The sequence below is a fragment of the Xiphophorus couchianus genome, chromosome 16 (genome assembly GCF_001444195.1).
Source record: "Xiphophorus couchianus chromosome 16, X_couchianus-1.0, whole genome shotgun sequence".
NCBI lineage: Eukaryota > Metazoa > Chordata > Actinopteri > Cyprinodontiformes > Poeciliidae > Xiphophorus > Xiphophorus couchianus.
Window position 1 is genome coordinate 7,386,022 of NC_040243.1, and position 22,127 is coordinate 7,408,148.

Sequence of the window (22,127 nt, forward strand, 5' to 3'; positions counted from 1 at the left end):
TTCTCCTCTGCCTTTCATCAGGTGGTCCGAAGGATGCAAGAGAAGCTGGGCCTTCAAGACAGCAAAAATACATTTGCACTGTATGAGCAGAATGCACTGTGGGAGCAGCCAGTCGCAGGAAACTCTCTGATCGCAGACGTCCTGACCAGGTATGAAAGGGATTTGTGGTTTTCACATTTTAAAAAGCAGGCAGTGCCAAAAATCTGTCACAAATCAAAGCTATTTGTGAAATCAAGCATGCCTCTAATGCAGAGGCAGACTGTGTATTACAATGCAATACATGATCTCTAGAGTATTATTTACTGGCACCACTTCTGTTTCTGCAACTTCTTTTTACCGGTAGGACAGCACTTGATCTATAATATTTTACAATCTTGGAGCATACAGAGAGATGTTTGACCAATCTCAATTTAGGTCTTAAATTGAAATGGCAAAAAAAACTGACTTTATTTCTGGCGATCCATTTCTTTACGTTGGATTCTTATCCAGATTTTTATTTTCACTGTTTTAGTATTTCAAACTATTCATAATGTGGTGCACTTAAGATTTTCTTGTTTTTTTTAAGTAGAAATTACCCACACATCTTCCACCATGCTTAACAGTGGATGTAAAATACTTTCCCACATATCCATCTTTTCACCTGGGGTATTTGTTGTGCTGCTGGGTTTTAGTCTGATCTGACAAAAGTACACAGCTCCAGTGAACATTTTTGATGTTAGGAAAGAAAACACTCAGCACATCTTTCTCATCTAACTGGTTGGCCTGCAGAGAGAGTCTAATGGTTGTTATGGAAAATTGGTGACTTCAAGATGACTCTTCGTGGCAGTTCAGTGAGCTGCCAAGATGTTCCAACCGTCCTGCTCACAGTGCGTAGGCGACACAGTTCAAGTTGTTTCAAACTTGAATAGTCTGACTGTAAATATCTAGACGTTTAGGTGAGGAGTTATTTTTGTAGCTGTTTGCTGATGCATTGAAGGTCAACACACTCTTATCTTACTTTACTGGCATGGACTCTTGTCTTTCTCATTCTGAAGGTTGGCTGAGAGAAATGGGCTCAGTAATTTAAGGTGAATTTACTTTTAGGCTTTTTTTTCTTTTGATATATATAAATATTTTTGCTTTTAATTAGATGCTACATCCTTGCTTGTATCTTTAAGTCCATGTGACCTTTTCTGTTTTTTCTGGCCAAACCTGACAGCCTACTTGGAAAAAGGACTCATGTAATTAGTTGCAGAAACTACAGTAGGAAAGATTAATTTGATTATTGTTTCTACAACAAATACTCTCAAATTGTGTGGGGATAGGATAAACACAAGCTGTCTTTACAACTGTATTACATTAACTGCTCCTTTTCCTCTGTCCTCTCTGCAGCTTCACTACCAAAGAGTCAGAGTCTCAATCCCAGTGGAAACTGTGTTTTAAGCTCTACTGCCTGTTGGACGCTGACAGCATATCAGTGGACAGCATCGAGTATTTATTCCTCTTTGAGCAGGTAATGTTGCAATAAACCAAAACAGTATTTTCTCTTTCTGCTATCACCTTAATAAGTGACCAGTGGTGATTTATGGCCCTGCAGCAAGGCATTCTTCCTACTCCGTTGGATTATTCATGATTTTACAGGACAATATTGAGTCACAGTCAGTGATTGCAGGAGAGAACATAGAAAGCATAAAAAGTATGACTAAGAGTGCTGGTTGCAGTGCAATAGGGTTGAAAGGTAGCTTCATTACAGCATTTTTTCCTGAGGACTTCTATAAAAGATTTATAAGGTGCAATAAAACAGGGTGGGCCAAAAAATGATTGGATTCAGGTTATTAGTAACAGCCGTGTCCTTCCGTCTCTCCTGGTCTTTCCGCTGCAGTGCCATGAGATGGTGGTGCGTGGTCAGCTTCCAGCATGCGAGGAGGACCTGCTTGCCCTGGCGGCCCTCAGGCTTCAGAGCCTCGTGGGCGACTTCAGCACGCACTCCCCCTTCCCGCCTCTGGACGAGCTTTTCCCCGGTCACATGCTTGAAACGCGGGTTCTCATGTCGCTCTCGGACCCGCAGGCGGTGCCCCCCTGCCAGGTGGGGGGTCAGGACTGTCCCACCACGCAGCGGTTCCCTACAGGCCTCCTGGCCGGGACGCTATGGAGCCACTCGGCCACTGTCGCTCACAAGCAAAAGATGGAGAACGATAAGCGCCTGCGCAGCCGGCTGAAGGAGGAAGCGGCAGTGGTGACGACGGCCATCTTGGAGCGTTGGAAGGGTCTGGCTGGGTACAGTAGCAGGGACAGTATGGCTGCCTACCTCACAATTGCACGCCAGTGGTCGGGCTTTGGATGCACTCTTTATGAAGTGGACTTTTACATTGTGAGTATTTTGATGGGAGTCGCTTGAGGTTTGCCCATCTGGAATTGCTCCATTCTCTCATTTTTAATATTTTTTTCGTGTGTGTTTGTAGAGTTCAAAAGGGAATTTCTCTCAGAAACTGTGGCTGGGTGTCGCTGCTACATCTGTGTCCATCTACAAGCAGGGAGAATCAGAGGCCTTGGAGTCCTTTCCTTATGGCCAGATTTGCTCTTATGGCGTATCTGACAGCAACACCTTCAAGATCACAGCTGGCGATCGGGATCTAATATTTGAAACCAGCAAGGTAAGGTGGCACACACATCCCAAGTCTGCAAACGCAGGGTAATAAACTCTACTCATCTCCTTTGCAGTCTTTGCAGAGACAAGGAGTCTTATCAGCAAGTTGCGTTCTTCAGTATAAGAGAAGAGGCACACTGTCTTCTCACCATACCCCCTCTCTCCCTTCCAGCTCTTTGACCGACTTAAAAAGTCCTCGTTATTTCAGTCTGAATCGAGGGCACACAATCTGCCACCTCTGTCTAACGAGTTGTGACCACCACAAGTTAAACTTCCTGGTATTAAATGCCGTCGGGGCTGAGCTTTATTGCTGTGGTTAGATTAAAATATTAGGCTAAACATTTCTCAGAACTGTGGATGCTCTTCCAGAGAGACACCCCCTCCCCCCTGTTGAGAACAAATCTTGCCTTTCACTACACTGACTTCCTTGCATCTTCCCACACGGAACAAAAAATCCCTCTGTGATCTCTCATGAGGCACAAGAGTGGCTTTTATTTATTTATTGGGCTCACAGGCAAATAGGAGTGCAGCTCAGTAAGACTTCTTCTTTTATGAACCTAAGTTCTTATAGTGGTGTGACATCAGTAGGAAGGAGTTTGCACCACTGGGCACAGAACATAAAGGTGATTTGATTATCTCTGCAATTTTAGAGGCTGAATGAAAGGATTATTGTTGGCCATTTTACTCAGAGCTGTTCTTTTGAGGGGACACATTAACAGAAAAAATTGTTGTAGCAGTTTTTATTGGTCATGTTTATTTAGGCCAAGTAAAAATTTACACAATGTTCTCTCAAACTATACAGATTTCAGTGTCTTACAAAAGTACTCATACCCTTTGATATTTTTTCCCATAAACACAAACTCAAAGCCATATGTTTTAGAAGTGTAGAATTTTACACCTAATTAAAAAAAAAAAATAAGAATGTGAAAACTGTGGCATGCATTTGTATTCAGGTCCCCTGGGTTAATATGTTTGAGAACCACCTTTCAGTTGGTAAATCAGCAGTTCTGTGTGGGATGCTAAAAGCTTCAGGTGTTGTTTAATCACCTAATCCTGCTTCAAACCTCTTCATAACTTTCTTCCTGACCTGTCTGCTGTGTTCCTTGTTGTTCATAGTTCTTTTAGTTCAATAATATTCTCAAAAAAAGCATTGAACTGCCTTCACATCTGGATTCTATAAATAATTAGGTGAGTTCTGATTGAACTAATTTTCTTTAGGGTTATCAGATTTAAAGGGATTATGTTATACATGCCACACTTCAGATTTTTATTTGGAAAGAAAAACTCAAAATAGCTACTTTTATTTTACTTCATAACTATGCACTACTTTGTGGTTATCTAACATAAATGTCTTAATAAAACACATTGAAGGGTGTGATTGTAAATTGGCAAGACGAAGACAAATTCAAGGGTTATGAGTACTTTTGCAAAGCTCTTGGTCAAACTAATGATATATTTGCACAATGTTTCTATAAAGGGGTGTGCACTGCATGTCCTCAATAATTGCTAAATATCTGCATCATCTGCTTCTGGTCATTTTTCAATCAGTTAGATGACATAATCTGTCTCCACCCTCCTGTGACAGTGCCAGACACTGAGACTGCCACCAGTTTGACCTCTCTATGTCTCTGCTTCTCTCTTCTCTTTTCACCACAGCTGACTGAGATCATGCAGCTCATGAACGCCTATTTCAGTGCCATCCATCGCCAGCGAGGTAAAGGAGAGGATGCAGACACCATAACCTTTACTGAAAGCACAGACGTGGGCCTCCGTCACCTGGCCCCGACACCGACCCCCACACTTCTGGAGCTGCCCTCTCACCCCGTCTAAGAGGAACTCTTACCCACACCCCTTCACACCATCCTCCTTCCCATGGGGAGGTTCAGGCCCAGTCCTGAAGATCCTCGGCCTCCTCCGCTGGGAATGGTGCTGCAGCCAATACAAAGAGAGGGCTGTTTTCCATCCCCATCTATAAAAACAAACTTTCCTCGAGACTTCCAGCTAAAGAAGCTGCTCTTAGAATGAAAAGCTTGAGATATGGTGCAAGGAAGGCTTGGAAATGCACAAAAACCAGTGCCGTTACTGATGAAGTGTTGCACCTCCCACCCCCTCTTCCCACCATGCATCCATCTTTACTACTCTAAACGGCAATAAACCCAACCCCAACTGCACCGCACCCTCCTCGACGAGATGTTGGCGTGAGTCTTACTACCACCGCAAACATTAAGACTTGCGGCGATCATAAGCCGTAGAGCTACCCTCATAAAGCCCCAGCTCAGAGCGAAAACACTACCCTCTCCTCTCGCTCTCTTGCTCTGTGGGTGCCATATTGGATTTGCCTTTCCTAGAAGGCAGACGTCCCTCGTGCACTGCTGGAAAAGTATTGAGAATGTTCAGTGACACACACACACACAGCCTGACTCCCCCCTGCTCTTCATCAGTCAGTTTTCATAAGATCCCGGCTGGGCTTCTATTACCTGGAACTGTTGATGCAGAGAGGTCATGTGAACTTGGAACTGGAAGCAGATGTTGGAGCTCTGCGGCTGAGTCACTCTGGCAGCAGTAACTGCACAGCCTCCTGCCAGGGTGTCAATCTGATCACACAAAAAAAACATTTCATTCATGATGCATTCAGGTTTATAAAGAAATCAAAGGATTTTTCGAGCTGTTTTTAGCAAATTGCCACCAAATGCACTGATTTCCTCCCTTTGTTGAGCTGCTTGTCTTGGCTGTGGTCCTGGACATGAAACTTGGAGAACACCTAACACCTGACCCAGTGCAGGACTTTTCTGCTGAAGATAACAGGTGCTTCTTTGTTTATTTAAACGAAGGAACACCACAAAGCTTTTACCATGCCAACCGTTACCATGCAGTGCCCCATGTGTCGCCTGGCATTCAAGAAAAGACTTTTCTCAAGTGGATGCTTTTGTATTATTTATGCAGATTTTTTTTAACTTGTCTTAAATGTAGATCCAGACTTATCTTTACATTAAGTTTTCTGTAAGTGACCAGGACCATAGGTCTGTTTGGTTCTGCTGTTAATTCTTTCTAGCGCCTGTTTTTCTTTTAGTTTTCCTTGAAAAGCCAAACTTGGACCAAAGACTAATATTTTTTATAAGCTTTTAGAAGAAAAATCCAACAAACAGACAGAATCCCTAATCATCTTTAGATATGTTTGTCTTCCAAGATGAATATCCAAGAGCCTGTTGTATTTTTTTTGTAAGGATAATCCTAAATTCATGTCTGCTACACTAGAAATGTAACCAGTTTGAACACTTTTGTGTCTACACCACGAAAGGCCTTGACAAGTCATTGCCCTACCCTTGGTTCAAAAGCAGGTCTTTAGCTTTTTCCACTGCAGCTGCAGGCAGCTCTTAGCTAGATATTTGTAAAGGAAAAAAAAAAAAACTGCAGATGTTCTTGCTTAGTATTAAGCTTGTCTGTAAGCTGCATGGTACCTTTTTTATGTAATGTGTATATTTAATTGCACTATTTTTAACTAACTTGGGAGTGCAATAAAAACTATAAATACTGTAATTAATAAAAATAAATACCCTTATTGTCAGTGGTGCTTCATTTCCTGAAAGGAGGTTGGGGAGGAATATGTGTAAAATGTTTGAAAATGTTATGTAAAATCAGCTTTGAGCTTTATATGGTTAGAACATCATTCCCTCATCAAAGTCATACTAGTAATGTTTCTTTGATTTCTTGAATGTTTGAGGAAATATTGACTCTCCTATGGTAGTTATTGGAGGTTGCCTTAACAATTATTCTTACAAAGGGCTGCCTATTTCCACAAAGCTCTTCCTTGGAGCTGCAGTCTTCCAACTTCCCCCATGTCTTCCCACCTCAGCTCCTTCAGACTAGCGGCAGCAGCAATTGGCAAACACTTGGTGGAACTGTAAGTTTGCTGAGCCTATCATACAATCTACCTTTCCGTCAAGAATGGTTGTAAACAAAACAGAGCAAGACTAAGAGCTTCTGAAAGAGACAGAGGCCAATTTCAGGGCTTCAAATTGCTAAGTCAAATTTCTTTTAAGTTATGTTTGACATATGCAGCATTTTCATAACTGACGATAAGTTACTTGATTGTGCCACAGCCACGAGTTTGCATCTATTGAATTCTGCGTTTTAAAATTACAGAAAGGCAAATTTCAAATTTAAGTTATGCTTGAAATATGCAGAATTTTATAACTGAACATAACAGTTTCTTGATGGTACTATAAAATGGCACTTTGTGCCTGGAAAGTACACAATATTCCCCTTTAACACTTTTCTAATAAGCTATGTTTTGTAGATAAATGCTGCCGTCTGACCCCAGCAGTACATCTTAAAGTTTCTTCCTAAAAAGTTCAGTGTGAAAAAAATACCAGCTAAAGCAAGCATTGCTAAGTGCCACTGCGTTCCACGCAGTTAATGATCCTTGGCTGAATTACATGAGCAGGCGCTGGTACACTGTGCTCCAGGTGAGAGGAGAAATAATGTTACATCACTTTGCAGATGACAACAGGAAGAGTAATATTTCCATACAGCTAATAGTGCCTTTAGAAGGTAGAAAAGTACAGTAATAGAAAGTTTATTAATCTTATAGGTCCAACAAAAAGCAATAAGGAACAATACATTTAATACTCAGAGAACAAGCTATTCTTTGAAGCATATTTACAGACAAGTTAGAGGCTTTACGCTTGTTAAACTGTTACTTTAAAAGACAAAAGCTGTTTAAATTGAAGTTATTTTAACACTAGTCAGAACAGCTCCACATTCTTGTTTGTCATGAACAGTGATAACTTGAGCATTGTGAACCAGCAGCAGACGGATGGTACAATTCACTGTGGAAGTAAGAAAGATGAGGTATGGCGAAACTTACATTAACCATCACTCTTATGCAGCCTATAGGTAGTGGGCGCTTCTAGAAATGATAAAAAAGCAAAAAACTACTGAACTGTATAAAAATAGAGAAAAACAAGGCAACAGGTTGTTTAACATTGGCAAAATACAGGTGCAGTACAGGAAGCTAATGTTTTAGAGACAACAGTAATTGATGCTTTCTGTAATTACTTGCAATATAACTTGAAATTAACTATTCATTAGGAGAAAAACTTTTATATCAACTAAGATTAGGAATCTCCAAAACATAACAATCCAGAAAACACTTTGGTTAATAAGTTCTTAACATTAATCACTGCCTCTTAACCTATAATTACATGCTATAACCTGCTAATAAATAATTGTCAGAACAGCAGCTGTAGCCAGTTATGGTGCAGAAATTCAGAACAATGGTCACTGCTCTTGTGTGCCCCAGGAGATATAGTCGGGTCGTGTCGCTGCTGTGTACTCGTCCACCAGCTGCTGGACAACCTCACGAGAGTTGTCCAGCTCATCAAAGTTGTCCTTGAATATGTCCTCTTTGCGGAACTGTTCCAGGAAGGCCTCGCGCTTTCGCAGTTTGTCATACTGCTTGCACGTTCGCTCGAAGAGCTAGAACAGCAAAGAATGAGGGCAAAACTATAATCAAAACCAGGAAGGATTCAAGTTCCTTATCAGATTTCTTTAAAATCTTTGTTTTGATTCTCTTCTTTAAAGACAAAGAAAATCTGATGCAGACTTCCTTGGCTTATTAATGAAGTAAAAAGTAGTGGTTGTTGCAACTTAGATTAAATAAATCAGATGGTTACAGAAATTTGTTTTTTTTTAGCTTAACAGTTTTTAAACCAGTGTGATGAAAAAAAACAGTCAAACATTTAAAACAGACAGATGCTTATGAGAATTCCCAAATATCTTTACATCATTACGTACTAGGGAACAGTAAATCTGTGCTGAGTGCTTACAGAAGAGATGCTGGTGTGGTTGGCCATCATCAGGCCGCTCACTCTGTGAGCCGAGGCCAGGTATGGGGACCTCCTGGACAAGGCCACCTGGATGCTGGCCGGACCCCAGGGAATGAAGTTGGCAAGTTTGCGCTCCCGGATCCTTTGGAGGCTTTTATGCACCTAAAGGAACAATATTTGTTTGTTTTTTTAATGCAACAAATGATAACACTTTTTCGTTTTCAGCTCCCCTACCTGCGTGGGGTCAACTTCTCCCTGGATGATATTGAGGATAGCAATGTAGCAGTGACTGGGCTGTCTCTCTCTTCCAGTGGACACCATCACATTCTTGGGTTGCAACAGTCTCCTCATCACATCCAGCACCGTCGTCTTCCTCACACTAGCAACCTGAGACGTGGCTTCGTTAGTGCTTTCAATCCTAACGTCTCATGTAGTCTATTTCATCTAGTAAAATATCAGCTACTTACCGACTGGTCAGTGGTCAGTGGTGTGTAACCCGTCATGAGGAAGTGGAGACGGGGAGTGGGAATGAGTGAAGCGATCAGACCAATCAGGTCATTGTTCATGTAGCCAGGGTAGCGTAGCGTAGTTGTGCTCGCAGACATGATTGTAGAAACCTAAAATGTTAAGACATCTCAATGCAAAGCTTTGACAAAAAATTAATTATCTATCCTAAGAAAAATAAAACAAAAACGTTTTCCAGTCAGGCAACATACCCTGCCATGAAGCCAGGGACAGTTCCAAGAAAGCTGCAATTAGATTTAGTGTACAACTAACCAACCAAACATGTTTGTGAATTCTTAGTGAGTGTCAAGTGTCTCTTCAAGTGCGCCGTGTTTCTGTATGTTTTGTGATGATCAAAAACACCCTTGGAGACAATTAGCTGAACCTCAAATGAAACTGACATCTTACTCACCAGCTGATTAATCTGGGAGAAGGAGGGGTTCTGGATGTGCAGCCTGTCTGTGGCAATGCGATTCAGAGCAGTGTTATCCAGAACAACCTGATGGACAAGACGGAGCAATTAGAAAGCAAATAGAGACAAAGCAAGTCAAGACACAAGTCAATATACTGCTATGCATTTAGGAGTGAGAAGGTACTGCAGTAATCAGAGAAGAAGCAGCCGCACAGTGTGTCATTGTTAGGAAAGTAGAAGACATGCAATAAATTGTACGGTCGCAACAGGGAGACCAATTCTAGGGCTAGATTCTATTAACTCTCAGGCTAATTTCATCAACATTAGGTTCTTATGCAAGGCCCTGGAGGAAGCAGGCATTAAAGAGGAAATGCCATTAGACTGCTAGTGCGTCTGTGTCTTAATACAATCAGATATTTAGAAGTCAAATTTAATAAGTTGCATTTGCAAGACCTGAATACTTCTATGTAATCTGTTTATTAGTTTGCTGCACAAGAAATTAGAAAAGTCCCAGATTATTTTACATAAAGGAACTGCGAAGATTAAAAGAGAGACAGCTGTAGTGCTAATGGAAAGATTGAGAGAATGTTTGCTTTATTCAAAAGTTAAGTTGGCCAATAATTAACGATTGGTTATGAAAGCTGAAGGTGTGTGACTCGTATGAACACTATTAATTTCTGTCATTTTTTAAAATTAGTTTTCAATATGCAACTCTTTTGTAAATTTGAAGTTCAACATTTTGCAGATTCTAAAAAAACATTGCATAAAATTAACTAAGAGCAGTTTCATCTTTAACTTATTAAAAATACTTTCTTCATTTTGGATCCCAGCCAACAGGAGAAACTGTTCAAGAGTGTAACAGTGAAATAATCAAAACAATAAACAACTTTCCACGAAAGAAATGCTTTGTGTGCACATTTTATCTTGAAAGAAAGGGATAATAATCGGCATTCCCACTCGAGCGCTGCTCACCACGCAGTCTGCGTTCTGGGTGAGCCTCTTCAGTGTGAGCAGCGAGTTGTACGGCTGAACAACCACGTCACTCATCTCATCCTGGTTTGGGAAAACAGAGTAGGTCTGTACCAGCTTCTTTGGGTACCTGTGGAGCAGGAAATATTTTATTTACACACACCAGATCCCAAGCCAAATCTAAAGTAAGTAGCAGCAAGTAAGTTGGAGGAGTGTTTGTGGACCTGTCGTTGAGTCTTTCCAGCAGGTACGAACCCAGTCCCGACCCGGTTCCCCCGGCAATCGAGTGACAGAGGACAAATCCCTGCAGAGACAAAGCGTTACTCATTACCAGCACCCTCGAGCTGCAGCATGCACCACATGCGTGTAAAAACCTACAGTTGACTCCAGTGGTGCAGAACAGAAAAGTGTGTGGGTGAGCAAACGCCTCGCTTCCTAGGCAGTTATATAAATGGTAGCAGAGCCCCACCTCGCAAATGGGCTTCCTCCTCACCCCCCTCCTACAACCTCCTCAAGTCAGGCCTGTAATACCTGCCTTCAACATTCGCCCCAACTATTATCACCAAACACACTGCACACCACACCCTGCTAACACACACATGCCAACAGCAGCTCGGCCCACCTTCCTACCCAGTGCACACATGAGTGCGCACACTAAATAATAATGTGGGCTCATAATGGGAAAGGAGTTACAGAAATTGCAGACCTCTGAGGGGAAATGCGAGTGTTATTTTACGAGAGGCTGGAAGCTGAATTGGGTTCACAAAAAAATAAAGATGCTAAGAATAATAGAGTGGGATGGCTGGGATTTAGCTGGTTTTAAGAGGACAGGCTCTAGCACTATTTTAGGATGCTGTTTCCATTAAGTCATTTACGTCAGGCAGACTGCTGAGGCGCAGCAATCTGCCTGAGTAATGTCAGGTAGACCATGTCACTATTCCCAACAGAAAGGCTGAGTCAATGACAATAATTTAGACAGGAAACACTCTTAAAATGATCAAAATTATAATGAAAAGAGTCAGGGGCTATGTACACCACTACAAAAAATGTTTGTAAAGCTACAAAACAACAACAAAAGAGAAAAATGGGCCAAATGTGGATAAACAAGAGCAGAGAGACAGAAAATGACCACAAATAAACTCAAAGTGATTACAGAGACAACAAAATGACCACATAAAAACATCCCACAAATCACAACAGCTTACTTAGTCTAAACTGTTGCTATTCTTACATCCATCCATCCATTACATGTTGCTATTCTTACATGTTAAGACTAAATTAATCCATCACATTAACTGTAAAACATGTAACCGACAGTTTTCTTAATGTCTGAGCTCAGCCTCACTGCTCTTGAATGGTCTGAATTAGCCAGCAGACTATACAGTTGTGGCACCGCCACACAAAGATATGCCTTTATGCTTAAAATCAGAGCTTAAGTTTCCATGCAACCACAGTCAGTCAGAGTGACCCCAACCTCAAAGACACTAAGTTACACGTGTTGGACTTGCCTCCAGGCTGTCACTACCGTCTGCCTCTCGGTCAATAATATCAAAGATGTCTTCTTGGATTTTTTTGCCCTGGGAAAAAAAAGATTTCAAGTGAAAAATTATTTAATTTAAACTGGATTAATGAAATTAGCTTAAATAGATATGATTTCTAAACAAAACTGACCTGTGAGTATCCACTGGCCCAGTTGTTCCCAGCACCTCCACCATGCTCAGACAGGTAGATGTTCTCTGGATTATACAGGTTTGCATACGGGGAGTTGAGAATTGAATGGATCACACGAGGCTCCAGATCCAGGAGGACAGCACGGGGGATGTAGTGCTCGTCATCAGCCTGAGGAGTTTGATTAACAACCAGGATTAGTTCAGAGATGCAACACAGTCGTTGTCCTTGACAGCACTGCTGGGTTCTACTTTTTTATATGACACGTATGCCACCTACTGGAAAATAGTGGTGGTGCTTTTGAGGGCCATAAATATAACCAAGTTGAACAGGGCATACATATTCTCAACACATAATTAAAACATCAAGAGAACTTGTCATGTTCAATCAGTACTTGCATAGCTACAAATCAATAAACGTGTGAATGAATGGAGTGAAAGAGATGACTAGAACAATAGGAAAAGTATCATTACTACTTGACGTGTCGCAGCAACATTGTTTTACTTAAGGACATTCCTAATATCGACAAATTAAATTACTTTTACTTATGAACAGGAGCAATGTAAATCTTAGCCATAGCCCCAATTATCTAACCAAGCCCAAATATAGCAGTGAAAAAAAGGAAAGTCTACAATATCATCTATAGCTACCTTCGATGGAAAAAAAACATCTCTTGTATCAATGTGAATGCATACTAACATTTCTCGGCAGAAACATACCAGAAATATACAACATATAATATGTTTTAAACGAGTTTCACATTTAAAACAGAGTCACCGAAATAAGTTTTATTAATGGTGTAGTTACCTGGTAGAAGAACACGTCCTTCCTGTCCGTCCCTTCAGTTGCAAACTCCTCCACGATACCCTCTGGACTGATGCCATGCTCTGCACACAGCTGCTTCCAAAACTCGAAGCCGACTACAAAATACAACAAAAAACATGGATAAATGTCTTGCATTAAATAGTGTTAAATACATTTAATAGATCATTACAAGTAGAAAAAAAAAACATAAGCCGATATCTATTTAGCATGCGCAGCTAACGTTAACTCATCTCAGTTGAGTATCCGTTAGCCGTTAAGCTATGCTGCAATAACGTTAGATACACCGACATTTTCACAAAAGTTTCTTCACATTTAGCTTCAGTTTCCTTTAATATTTAGAATACTGCACAAACATTTTTTCGTTTTGACGAGCAAACGAAAAAGGTAGAAAATTTGCCTGTGATAGACTACAATACAGTTTGCGTTGATGAAGCAAGTTAGCTATTATTTTCCGTTACATACTTTGATTTCCACACTGTCCTAGCTGAAGGGTTATAATTTCCCGGGGCATGTTCAATCTTCAGTTGCTCCTTCTTTAGCTAGCCAGCAGACAGGCTAGCTAAATTTACAATAACGACTCTGCAATTCTCTCAGCTTCGACACTGAATCGCCATCAACAGCCCGCCCCTTCCCGCTTGGCAGTGGGTCCGCTCCTTTCCCGTTCAACAGGGGAAATGGCGTGACCTCGAGGCAAGTGCAGACGATTGAGATTACTCGAAATCTTTTAATCATTATTGTTGACAGTGAAATCTCAAGCAAATATAGAAAATATAAACAGTCATTTGATGATTACTTCTTGGTAAATAATGCACCTAACCAAACCGAGATAGAAGCATTCTTTTTATTTAATTTTTTGCCACCAACATTTCGGTGCGCCAACATTTAAATGATGCGGACCTTTGAGTATGACGTTGCAGGCAAGCCTCTGAGTTTACTTGCGTGTTCCCCCCTTTTTTTGCTGGCAAATAAATCTCCCGAAAAAAAAACAATGGAGACTGTAAATTTAGACTGTAAATTATGTATTTATTGTTAAATAAAGTGGCAGGTGCCGCAGGTGGCAAGAGCTCAGCAGAAAAGTAGATTTTCTTAATAGGTGCCCACCGGAAGTAGTGTTAGAGTTTATTTTTGGACACTTGTTAGGCGTTCCTTCTTTTTAATATCACTCCCACTCACATTGTTTTTCCGAAAATAAAGAAATTAATTCTTTTTTTTTAAGTATAATTCTTACTTTACCCTCTGTCCATGTACATGATACCTACCATCAGTCATGCTGAACATGGAGACCGTAAGCGTTTGGTAAATGTATGGAAAATTGAACAACGATAATACTTTAATATACTTAAACATTTTGACCATCGTAAACAATTGTGACTTATTTTAAGCTCCAAAAAGGAGCCCTTTGAAAATCTTATCCACATATACCACAAAAAACAAGACCAAGGCTGATTTCTTTAATTAATTAAATTCACGTCAAGAATGAATTGAATTAACAATTTTAAAAAGATAATTCAATTCAGTTTTGAATTGAACTAACAATTATTATTTTGAAAGTGAACATTAAATTTTAATATAATTGTCAGTTGACGTGTAAACAATGTAAAGAAAAATTGTAATGCTTCATATAACTTGTGTTCCTTTTCAACAACTTCAGTTGTCTGAAAGGCATCGTAAACAATATAATCCAATTTTACCTGAACGCACCATGACGCAGTTGTTTCTGTGGATTCTGATTGGTCCGCTGTGCAGTCGGAAAAACAAGACACGCCATATTGACTATTTTTGAAGAGAAGTGCTACATTTCTGGGGGAAAATGACTAAATAGTAAGTGTCAGCGTCTTATACAATGTTTCAAATTTGGCTTTTTATGTAATGATTACTTTTAATATAAGAAGATGTCTAATTCTAAACAGTGAGTACGATATTTCAGGTGGCCTCTCTTGCTGTTAGCCCTAACCGTTAGCGTCAGTGTTATGAGCGAACTAGGCTCCGTGGCACTGTAGTGCTTCATCAAGCAGTTTACCTTTTTCCACTTTCCTTTATTTAGTCTTTATTTTTCAGGCTGGTTTTTGTCAACGGCAGACTCTAAGATGGCGCACACTGGGGCTACAGAAGATTCCCCCATGGGGCATTGTTCCTCCGAGCAAGGGTCTAGTGTCTGCCTGCGGAGTCGGTCGTGCTCCAGTGAGAGAGACGGTCTTGTGCGGGCTGTCAGAGTGGCTCTTCTGCCCAAGCTGGGACCCTACGAACCCGTTTTGACCTACCTTCAGTCTGTTCTAGTGTGGGAAAGACCCTTTCACAGTGTCCTCCTTTACATTGTTGTCAACATTGTATTCTGGTAGGTTTCCATCTCATATGAAAATATGCACGAGTGTATCCTTCCACATTGGTGTGTGTGTGATAGTTTTGCAGAGACTCATTTCCTGACATGATAATCTGCCTGCAAACAGGCGGTGAAAGTGTTTCACCTGTCATTTCGAGCATGTGGCAGAGTACCGCTCCTATTTATGGTCACCACAACTTTGGTCATAAAGATGATCTTAACATTTTTAGGTACACTTTTTATAACTTAAAATCAGAAACCTACTAATTTCTGGCTTTAAATTTGAAGAGCATATAACTACGGTATTTTCCTGTGAATAACTCAGAAGATGTGATGACCTTGATAATACTTGAATTATAAAACTCGCTGCAGTGTTACATGCAAAGAAAGCATGACTGGCCACAGTGCTGTTCAAGCTCAGCCATTCAGACTTTATTTGATTAGATCATTCACAGTTTCAAGGCCTTTCTGTTCTGTTTAACTATTGCTTCAGCACAAACCCCAGTAGTGCATTGCAGCTTCAGTCTATCTCAGTGACTCTTACTTACTGTTAATTTGTTGATCATGCTTGTATTTCCACTTAAATCCCAGCAGTCAGCACATTCTTCAAGGTAATCTTCAGGTTGGCAAAACCCTGCAGCTCTGTTTGGATCAACACATTTTTGAGTTCTTAAATTAAACCGTCATTGAGAGGCTTAGATTAATTACTGTGAGCCCCGGCAGTGTAAATAAGTTGTGGGGGGAGAAAACTGTGTGTTCTTGTTGGAATTGCAATTTAAATCCACAGTCTGCAGCTTTTTATTGATTGAATATGTTCAAGTTAAAAATCAGAATTGAAATTGATGCACTGCAAATACAGAATTAATACGGTACCTCAGATCAACAAGTCTACCACTTTCCCTTAGTTTAAAGCTAAAACAGTCACAGAAATAACATCAGAACGGCAATTTCAGATAAAGGGTTCTCAGATTCTGATAATAAATACACTTGGGGGAAAACTGATTCAAAAGACACCAATTTTCATTCACTGGTAACTGCAAATTGTTATAATAATCAGAGTCAATTCACCCGTATGCAAATAATCATTTAGAATGTATCCAATTTTCTTAAAATATATAGCACTCATATATTCTTAAATATATTTAAGAATATATTTTCTTAAAATATATAGCACTATGACTACTATTACTTCCGGTGAATAGCGATGTTTTATTACACTGCCGAAAAGGGTAAATACTAAAAACTGTTTAATTAAGAGGGCTGTTGCTGTGGAACATTTTAGCATCACAGATATTTACAAATGTGCTCAATTTAAGGCAACACCAAAACCTATCGACCGTATATGTTCTAGAGGTTCTTTGAAACTAGGACATGGAGGATTGTCATTAGGAAAAAAATGGTGCCCAGTCCTTCTCTGGTCAGGTGAGCTCTTACGACTCTTAAAAGATAGTATTCTGATTATACAGTGTTTTTCCATTTTGTTTGGGGAAAAGATATATTTTTATTCTTTCATTCTTCTGAGTCAAAGTCTGAGAAGGGGGCTTCATAAGGGATTTGTGGTCCAGTGAATTGTGCACAAAGTGAGCTAATCTTCTCCATTCAGGCTTCTCTGATGATGAATTTTGTGTCTGCTTTTCCCTCCAGGTTCTTTGCTCTGACGTCACTGCGGTTGCTGTTCCTGCTGGCTATTGGCCTGGCTGTCCTTGTGTTTGCCGATACCTGGAGGAATAAGATCTGGCCAAAAATTAGAGGTGCTGGGTTTTGCTTTAGTGTGGAAGATATTTTTGCATAATTTGAACAGACTATGAAATAGACTTATACCAGATATGTGTGGAATTAATTATTTGCAGTAATCATTTTAACTTTATTTGTATAGAGATTACACAAAATTTTCAGTCACAATATATTGTATCGATTGTATTCTCAGATTATATTGATATTAACTGTGTAAGACTGTTTGTTGTGTAAGAATGATTTTTCTTTTTCTCTCCACAGTCAGAAAATTGGAAGAATCAGAAAATGAGAGGTTTGTTTTAATCCTCTTTTACATAAGTTATTACTACAGTATTTCTCATTTCAAAGCATTGTTTGTTTCTCCAGCTGGGGACTGGTGCAGCCCGGCGTCCTCAGTGTGCCTGAACTGTGCCACCACTTAGCAGAGGCCTGGGTCAGCGCATCGGTTTTCACATCCACTATGGCGCAATATAAACGACAAAACCCTGGCAATGTGAGGATAACACCTGAAATAAGTTGATGAATACATGTGTTACCTCCTGAATATGCCCCTTTTAAAAGCCATCTGAAATACCTATATTTGGATTAATTATCTTAACATGAGTCTGCAAAATATTAACTTCCCCCAGTCTCTTTAAGCTCTTGATAAATGCTCAATAGGTCAATGTTTTGCAGGACCTCTGACCTTTAGCCATATGTGTCTGGTTTTTCTGTGACAGTTCTGCATCCTGATCTGTGGAGTTTTCTTCTGTTTGGCTATGATTGGATACTACATTCCTGGATTAGTGCTCTCCTACTCTGCATGTAAGTCTCAGCAATTTACCTAGTTCTGACTATAAAATGGCATGCTATTATAAGGTCGTGTTGGCTGGGAATCGTAGCCTGACCAGTGTGATTAAAAATGCATGGGTAATGAAATCAGATCTGTGGGGCCGTGGTTCCAGGGTCCACTCAGTGAGGTGATTAAAGCTGGGACGAGACATACAAGACGGGAGCTAAGGAGGTCAGACAAAGAGTGGGCTAATCTGCTAACCTTCAGGTACTGAAGGCTGCACAGCTCAGCAGGGTGGAGCAATCTACGGCAGCTTGTTTGCTGCATCTTCACACCTTTCATCTACAGCAGTTTGTTGCTTTACGCAGACTAATGGGCATGTGATTGTCAGCAAAGCAGATCTGTTCCAATCTAAATTTAAATTCTGAGGAGAACATTTTTTCCCCTGTCACGTGGACCTAACAGAAATATTCCCTCCTGTAATGACTGGTGATCTTTTCCCTCCTGCTGTAGTGTTGGCAACTCTCCTGACCCCATTGGCTGCCTATCACCGGGTTTTTCAGTGTGTGTATGTCAAGCTGGAGCCATACCTGCAGCGACTGGACTTCAGTGTTCGTGGACATATGATGTCAAAGCCCATTGATAATCAGTGTAAGTTGTATCTAAATTTTCCAGCCATTTATTAATTTTTTGCCTACAAATGTAACTCTAAATACATAAAAATGAATAAAAAACTTCTCTCATATCATATTTCAACAATAAGCACACTAAAGTAAACCCACCTGCACTTATTCTAGATCAAGCACAAGTCAATTCACTGAGATCAGAGGCTGTGTGCCTTCAGAGAATGCAGCTGGGATTGTGGGATAAAAGGGGCAGAACTTATAAATCACAGCATTCACCTGAATAACTGAATAACATCAAAACAACCAAGCTCTTCTTATAACTTCAGACATGCATTTTTCATGTTGATGATCTCCAAGTCTTTGAGATAGGAAGACCTCGTTGCCATCACCCTCATCTGTAATTTCCTCTAATGCTTCTCAATCAGATTCAAGTCATTACTGTGGCTGGACTGCTTCAAAATGTAAAATGATGTCCTGTCTAAACATGTTACTTAAGTGTCAATATATAAATTTTAACTTAAATGCCAGGTGTATGAATAATTATATATAATAATAATAATTGTAGGTGTAACTGTAGGTGTGCTTACAAGACAATGTATCAGTCTGTGTTTGGCAGTTGCCAGGAGAACAAAACTTGCCTAACTGCTTTGCATAGCCGTGTAAAGTTTGGTGCAGAAACAAAGCATGGATTGTATAGAGCGGTTTCAAAAGTTGGGCTTGGCATCTTTGTTCCTGTGAAATTAACTCTTAATGCTTCGGTAAACCAAGAAAGGTTGGACAATTTCATGACTCTGTCAATTCTTGAAGCAATGTTCATGAGGGCTTAAGCAAGCTTGGTATAGAGCAATTTGACTCCACAGAGCCCTGACCTATATCCAATAGAATACCTTTTGGAGTATACAGAGAGGAGACTCTGAGCCAAAGCCTCTCTCCCAACATTAGTGTCTGGTCTTAAAAATACCCAAGAACAATGCTAAAGCTGCAAAGGGTGAGCCAATGACAAGTTAAAACCTTTTTAATGAAAATATGGTGCCATGAATGTTTATGTAAAGGCAAGTAACACAAGTCTTTTGGCAAAATATGGGGAATCTCCACTACATTTGACTGTGCCACAGACTATAAATCCAATAAAATATGTTGAAATTTGTGGTTATAAATTGACAAAATAGGGAAAAGCTTCCAGTGGTATGGTGATATTTACAAGCCACTGAGATGGTCTGTTTCTTTCAGATGTTACTTCATCTAATTCACAACGTAAATAAAAATTTTCTTACTGTTTTCTCACTGTTTTAAAGATTTTTTTACAAACTGTGGTGACCAGAGGATAAATTTAGCGGAAATAGTTAGTTACTATCTGTCTGTTGTCCTTTGCAGTCCTGCGAAGGTCTATACGTGGTGCAGCCTCCGATGAAGCGAGTGACAGTGAGGAAGAGTTGGCGGCGTTTTGCCCAAAAGTAAGCCTGTTAACCCTTCAACCTCCTCTGTAATACTGTTAAACTAGAATGACTTACCTGTGAGTAGTAACAAATGCTTTGCACCTGCTCAAGTCACTTTGTTTACATCAAAGCTAGTGAGAAAGTATACAGAAAAACATTTGTTTTTGTACCTGCTACTTCATCTATTTCAACTGTGATGAATACAGTAGCGTACCAGAGCCACTTCCTGTTGAGGTCAGGAGCATCAAAGAAAAAAAACTTGCAAATAGTTTCATGAGTTTGCTTTTTGATTTTTGAAAAGGTTTGAGATCTACAACAAGCAGAGACTGAAAGTGAATTAGTTGATTTAAAATGTTTTGCTTGATTGCATTAAAGCATCTTCTTTGCCTCTCTCCTCCAGTTTGATGATGAGGTTGCCGCTAAAGAACTTGCACTGACTGATTCGGAGCACTCTGACGCTGAAGTGTCCTACACTGACAATGGAACCTTTAATCTGTCACGGGGTCAGACTCCACTCACAGAGGGCTCTGAAGGTACGCTTAGCTATCTTCATTATATCTTCCCTGTCTTCTGCCTTCTCTCCTCTAAATTTCTTTTTTTTTTGTGTTAGATCTGGACAGACACAGTGATGCCGAGGAGTCTTTTGCTCAAGACCTCCCAGACTTCCCGTCCATAAACCCTGACGCCACTTTGATGGACGACGACGACGACACAAGCATCGGGCTACCTAGCCTAGGCCTGTCTGGCTTGGCGAGTCACCGCGCCTCGGTGCTAGATGTGGACGCACATCTGGACTCTGACCAGGAGGATGCAGAACTTTCCCTCAGTGGCCTCCCACCCGCCTCAGATTTCAGTGGGGAGATAGCCGGAGTCATTGCCAGCAGCATGATCCAGGCGGCGCTAGCCGGGGCATTGCAGCCTCGGCCTTCTGCCGCCCAGCGTAGACCAGGCCACCCTAGGGCTGTTCAGCACAAAAGCTACCGCAAACAGTCCAGCTCTGAATTTGACACAGACTTGGACGCAGAAGACTTTGAAATGCTAGATCAGTCTGAACTGAACCAGATGGATCCATTTGGAGGAGGAGAAAGTTCAAAACGAAGCGAGAGTCAGGGGTCTAATTTCTTATCAAGCCTGCTTGGTAAACCACAGTGAAGAGTTTGTGCTGCTGTGTGTTCGTCCTGCTAGGCAGAATCTAAAATGTTGACCAGCGTGTGAGATAAATTTAGGTTCCAGCAGTCCTGCTTCTGGTAGGAAACCATTTCTCACTGTGAAGTATTTCATATTTTTTCCCTTTTCCTAATTTTCTTTTCTTTCCTGTTCGACTCCGATCAGTGATAACGTTTTATTTGTAGGCTGAGCAATAGGAAATACAGCAACAAAAATACAATGAGACATTTGATACAACAGCATTGTCAAAGTGAAAAATTACACTCAAAACTTACAGGAGTGCCCATTAAAATTTTTCTACTTTTGAATCGATAAAAACAGGGCTTTTTAACATAGGACCAAATATAACATTCCTGTTGCTTGAGTTGAGCCATGTTTAATACATACATTTTTACAGCATTTAATGTTAGTTTATTAGGTCAATACAGTAGTTATTCATCTTTCAAGAGACAGCATTTCATTGTAGTTTTTTGACACGACATAATTATAGGAACTTCAGCATTTCTGTTGTTGTGGAGGCTTATTTTACCCCATATTACTGTCTTAACTGAGCCAGTAAAGTGCTGTTATATTTTATTTTAGTTATAAAATTTTGTTCTAAGGCAAAAGTTATTCACTGTTTATGTGAGTAAGTATACAGCTGTTTTCATTTTCCTGTCCTTTTCCTGCTCTGGTTTCCTCAACCTTTTTTTAATTTGGAACCATGTTTACATCAAAATTGTATAAATGCTGATCTCCCTCTTTTTTTTTAATGGTTTAAAGTGATTTTGTATAGGTCTGTCTGATTGTTCTTTATGTTGGCGAAAATATGGCACTTTAAACCAGAAAAATTCAGATTTACTGAATCTTCTATGCTGTTTTAATAGAAAAACAATTGTTCTTTTATTCTGAAAAATGTATCCTGTTTAGAAAGGTTTTCAGTACTATGAAACAACAACAACAACAAAAAAACAGCTTGATTGTCCTTTATGAGGCTGAAGTTGGAAAAACAATGCACTGATTGATAGCTGAGATGGATTTCTTTGGCTTGTTAGATTTGGGTGTTAATGTTTAGTCAAGCTGCTCCATGAAAAGTTAAGTCCTCAATATTCTATAGTCTGTTAAGTTAATGTGCATAGTATTGTATTTTCTTCTCCGTATCTGGTTTTGATATATTTTGAAGTGGAAAATACATTGAATAAATTGTTTGGAATTAAGTTTGTCTTTTGGATTGTTCTTTGACACAATGAAATACCAAAAA

General features: G+C 40.1%; 3 protein-coding genes across 4 annotated transcripts in view; 2 read left to right on the forward strand and 1 right to left on the reverse strand.

Annotated features, from left to right (window-relative positions):
- The window catches only part of plekhh3 (pleckstrin homology, MyTH4 and FERM domain containing H3), a 37,599-nt gene extending 31,412 nt beyond the window's left edge, over positions 1 to 6,187 (forward strand). The window contains exons 9-13 of the mRNA XM_028042789.1: positions 22 to 149; positions 1,372 to 1,492; positions 1,862 to 2,350; positions 2,442 to 2,633; positions 4,283 to 6,187. Of these exons, the coding sequence (XP_027898590.1) occupies positions 22 to 149; positions 1,372 to 1,492; positions 1,862 to 2,350; positions 2,442 to 2,633; positions 4,283 to 4,456 (1,104 nt within the window). The 3' untranslated portion in view covers positions 4,457 to 6,187. The remainder of the gene's footprint in view (positions 1 to 21; positions 150 to 1,371; positions 1,493 to 1,861; positions 2,351 to 2,441; positions 2,634 to 4,282) is intronic.
- Positions 6,188 to 7,186: 999 nt separating this feature from the next.
- On the reverse strand, positions 7,187 to 13,492 carry tubg1 (tubulin, gamma 1). The gene is made up of 11 exons (XM_028042798.1): positions 13,295 to 13,492; positions 12,815 to 12,927; positions 12,011 to 12,178; positions 11,848 to 11,916; positions 10,564 to 10,643; positions 10,343 to 10,469; positions 9,371 to 9,457; positions 8,922 to 9,071; positions 8,689 to 8,841; positions 8,455 to 8,616; positions 7,187 to 8,104 (listed from the first exon to the last, which is right to left on the reverse strand). Exons 1-11 carry the CDS (start codon positions 13,341 to 13,343, stop codon positions 7,907 to 7,909), a joined length of 1,356 nt encoding a protein of 451 aa, XP_027898599.1. The 5' UTR covers positions 13,344 to 13,492; the 3' UTR covers positions 7,187 to 7,906.
- Positions 13,493 to 14,538: 1,046 nt separating this feature from the next.
- On the forward strand, positions 14,539 to 22,083 carry retreg3 (reticulophagy regulator family member 3). Of its 2 annotated transcripts, none has more exons than XM_028042797.1 (10): positions 14,539 to 14,653; positions 14,891 to 15,167; positions 16,797 to 16,903; positions 17,148 to 17,178; positions 17,253 to 17,379; positions 17,606 to 17,690; positions 18,172 to 18,309; positions 19,659 to 19,738; positions 20,121 to 20,253; positions 20,331 to 22,083. In XM_028042797.1, exons 2-10 carry the CDS (start codon positions 14,920 to 14,922, stop codon positions 20,870 to 20,872), a joined length of 1,491 nt encoding a protein of 496 aa, XP_027898598.1. In that variant the 5' UTR covers positions 14,539 to 14,653; positions 14,891 to 14,919; the 3' UTR covers positions 20,873 to 22,083. The 2 variants fall into 2 exon arrangements, with proteins under 2 accessions (XP_027898598.1, XP_027898597.1); XM_028042796.1 differs by having other exon boundaries at positions 14,573 to 14,653; positions 14,877 to 15,167.
- The last annotated feature ends 44 nt before the right edge of the window (positions 22,084 to 22,127 follow it).

Excerpts from the sequence above, each read along its gene's own strand:
- tubg1 (XM_028042798.1), bottom strand. The coding sequence starts at position 13,343 with ATGCCCCGGGAAATTATAACCCTTCAGCTAGGACAGTGTGGAAATCAA. Across the intron at positions 8,842-8,921 it reads CACTGACCACTGACCAGTCG|GTTGCTAGTGTGAGGAAGAC; the intron begins GTAAGTAGCTGA and ends GCCACGTCTCAG. Across the intron at positions 8,617-8,688 it reads GAGAAGTTGACCCCACGCAG|GTGCATAAAAGCCTCCAAAG; the intron begins GTAGGGGAGCTG and ends TTGTTCCTTTAG.
- retreg3 (XM_028042796.1), top strand. Across the intron at positions 16,904-17,147 it reads GATCTGGCCAAAAATTAGAG|TCAGAAAATTGGAAGAATCA; the intron begins GTGCTGGGTTTT and ends TTCTCTCCACAG. Across the intron at positions 19,739-20,120 it reads TGGCGGCGTTTTGCCCAAAA|TTTGATGATGAGGTTGCCGC; the intron begins GTAAGCCTGTTA and ends TCTCTCCTCCAG.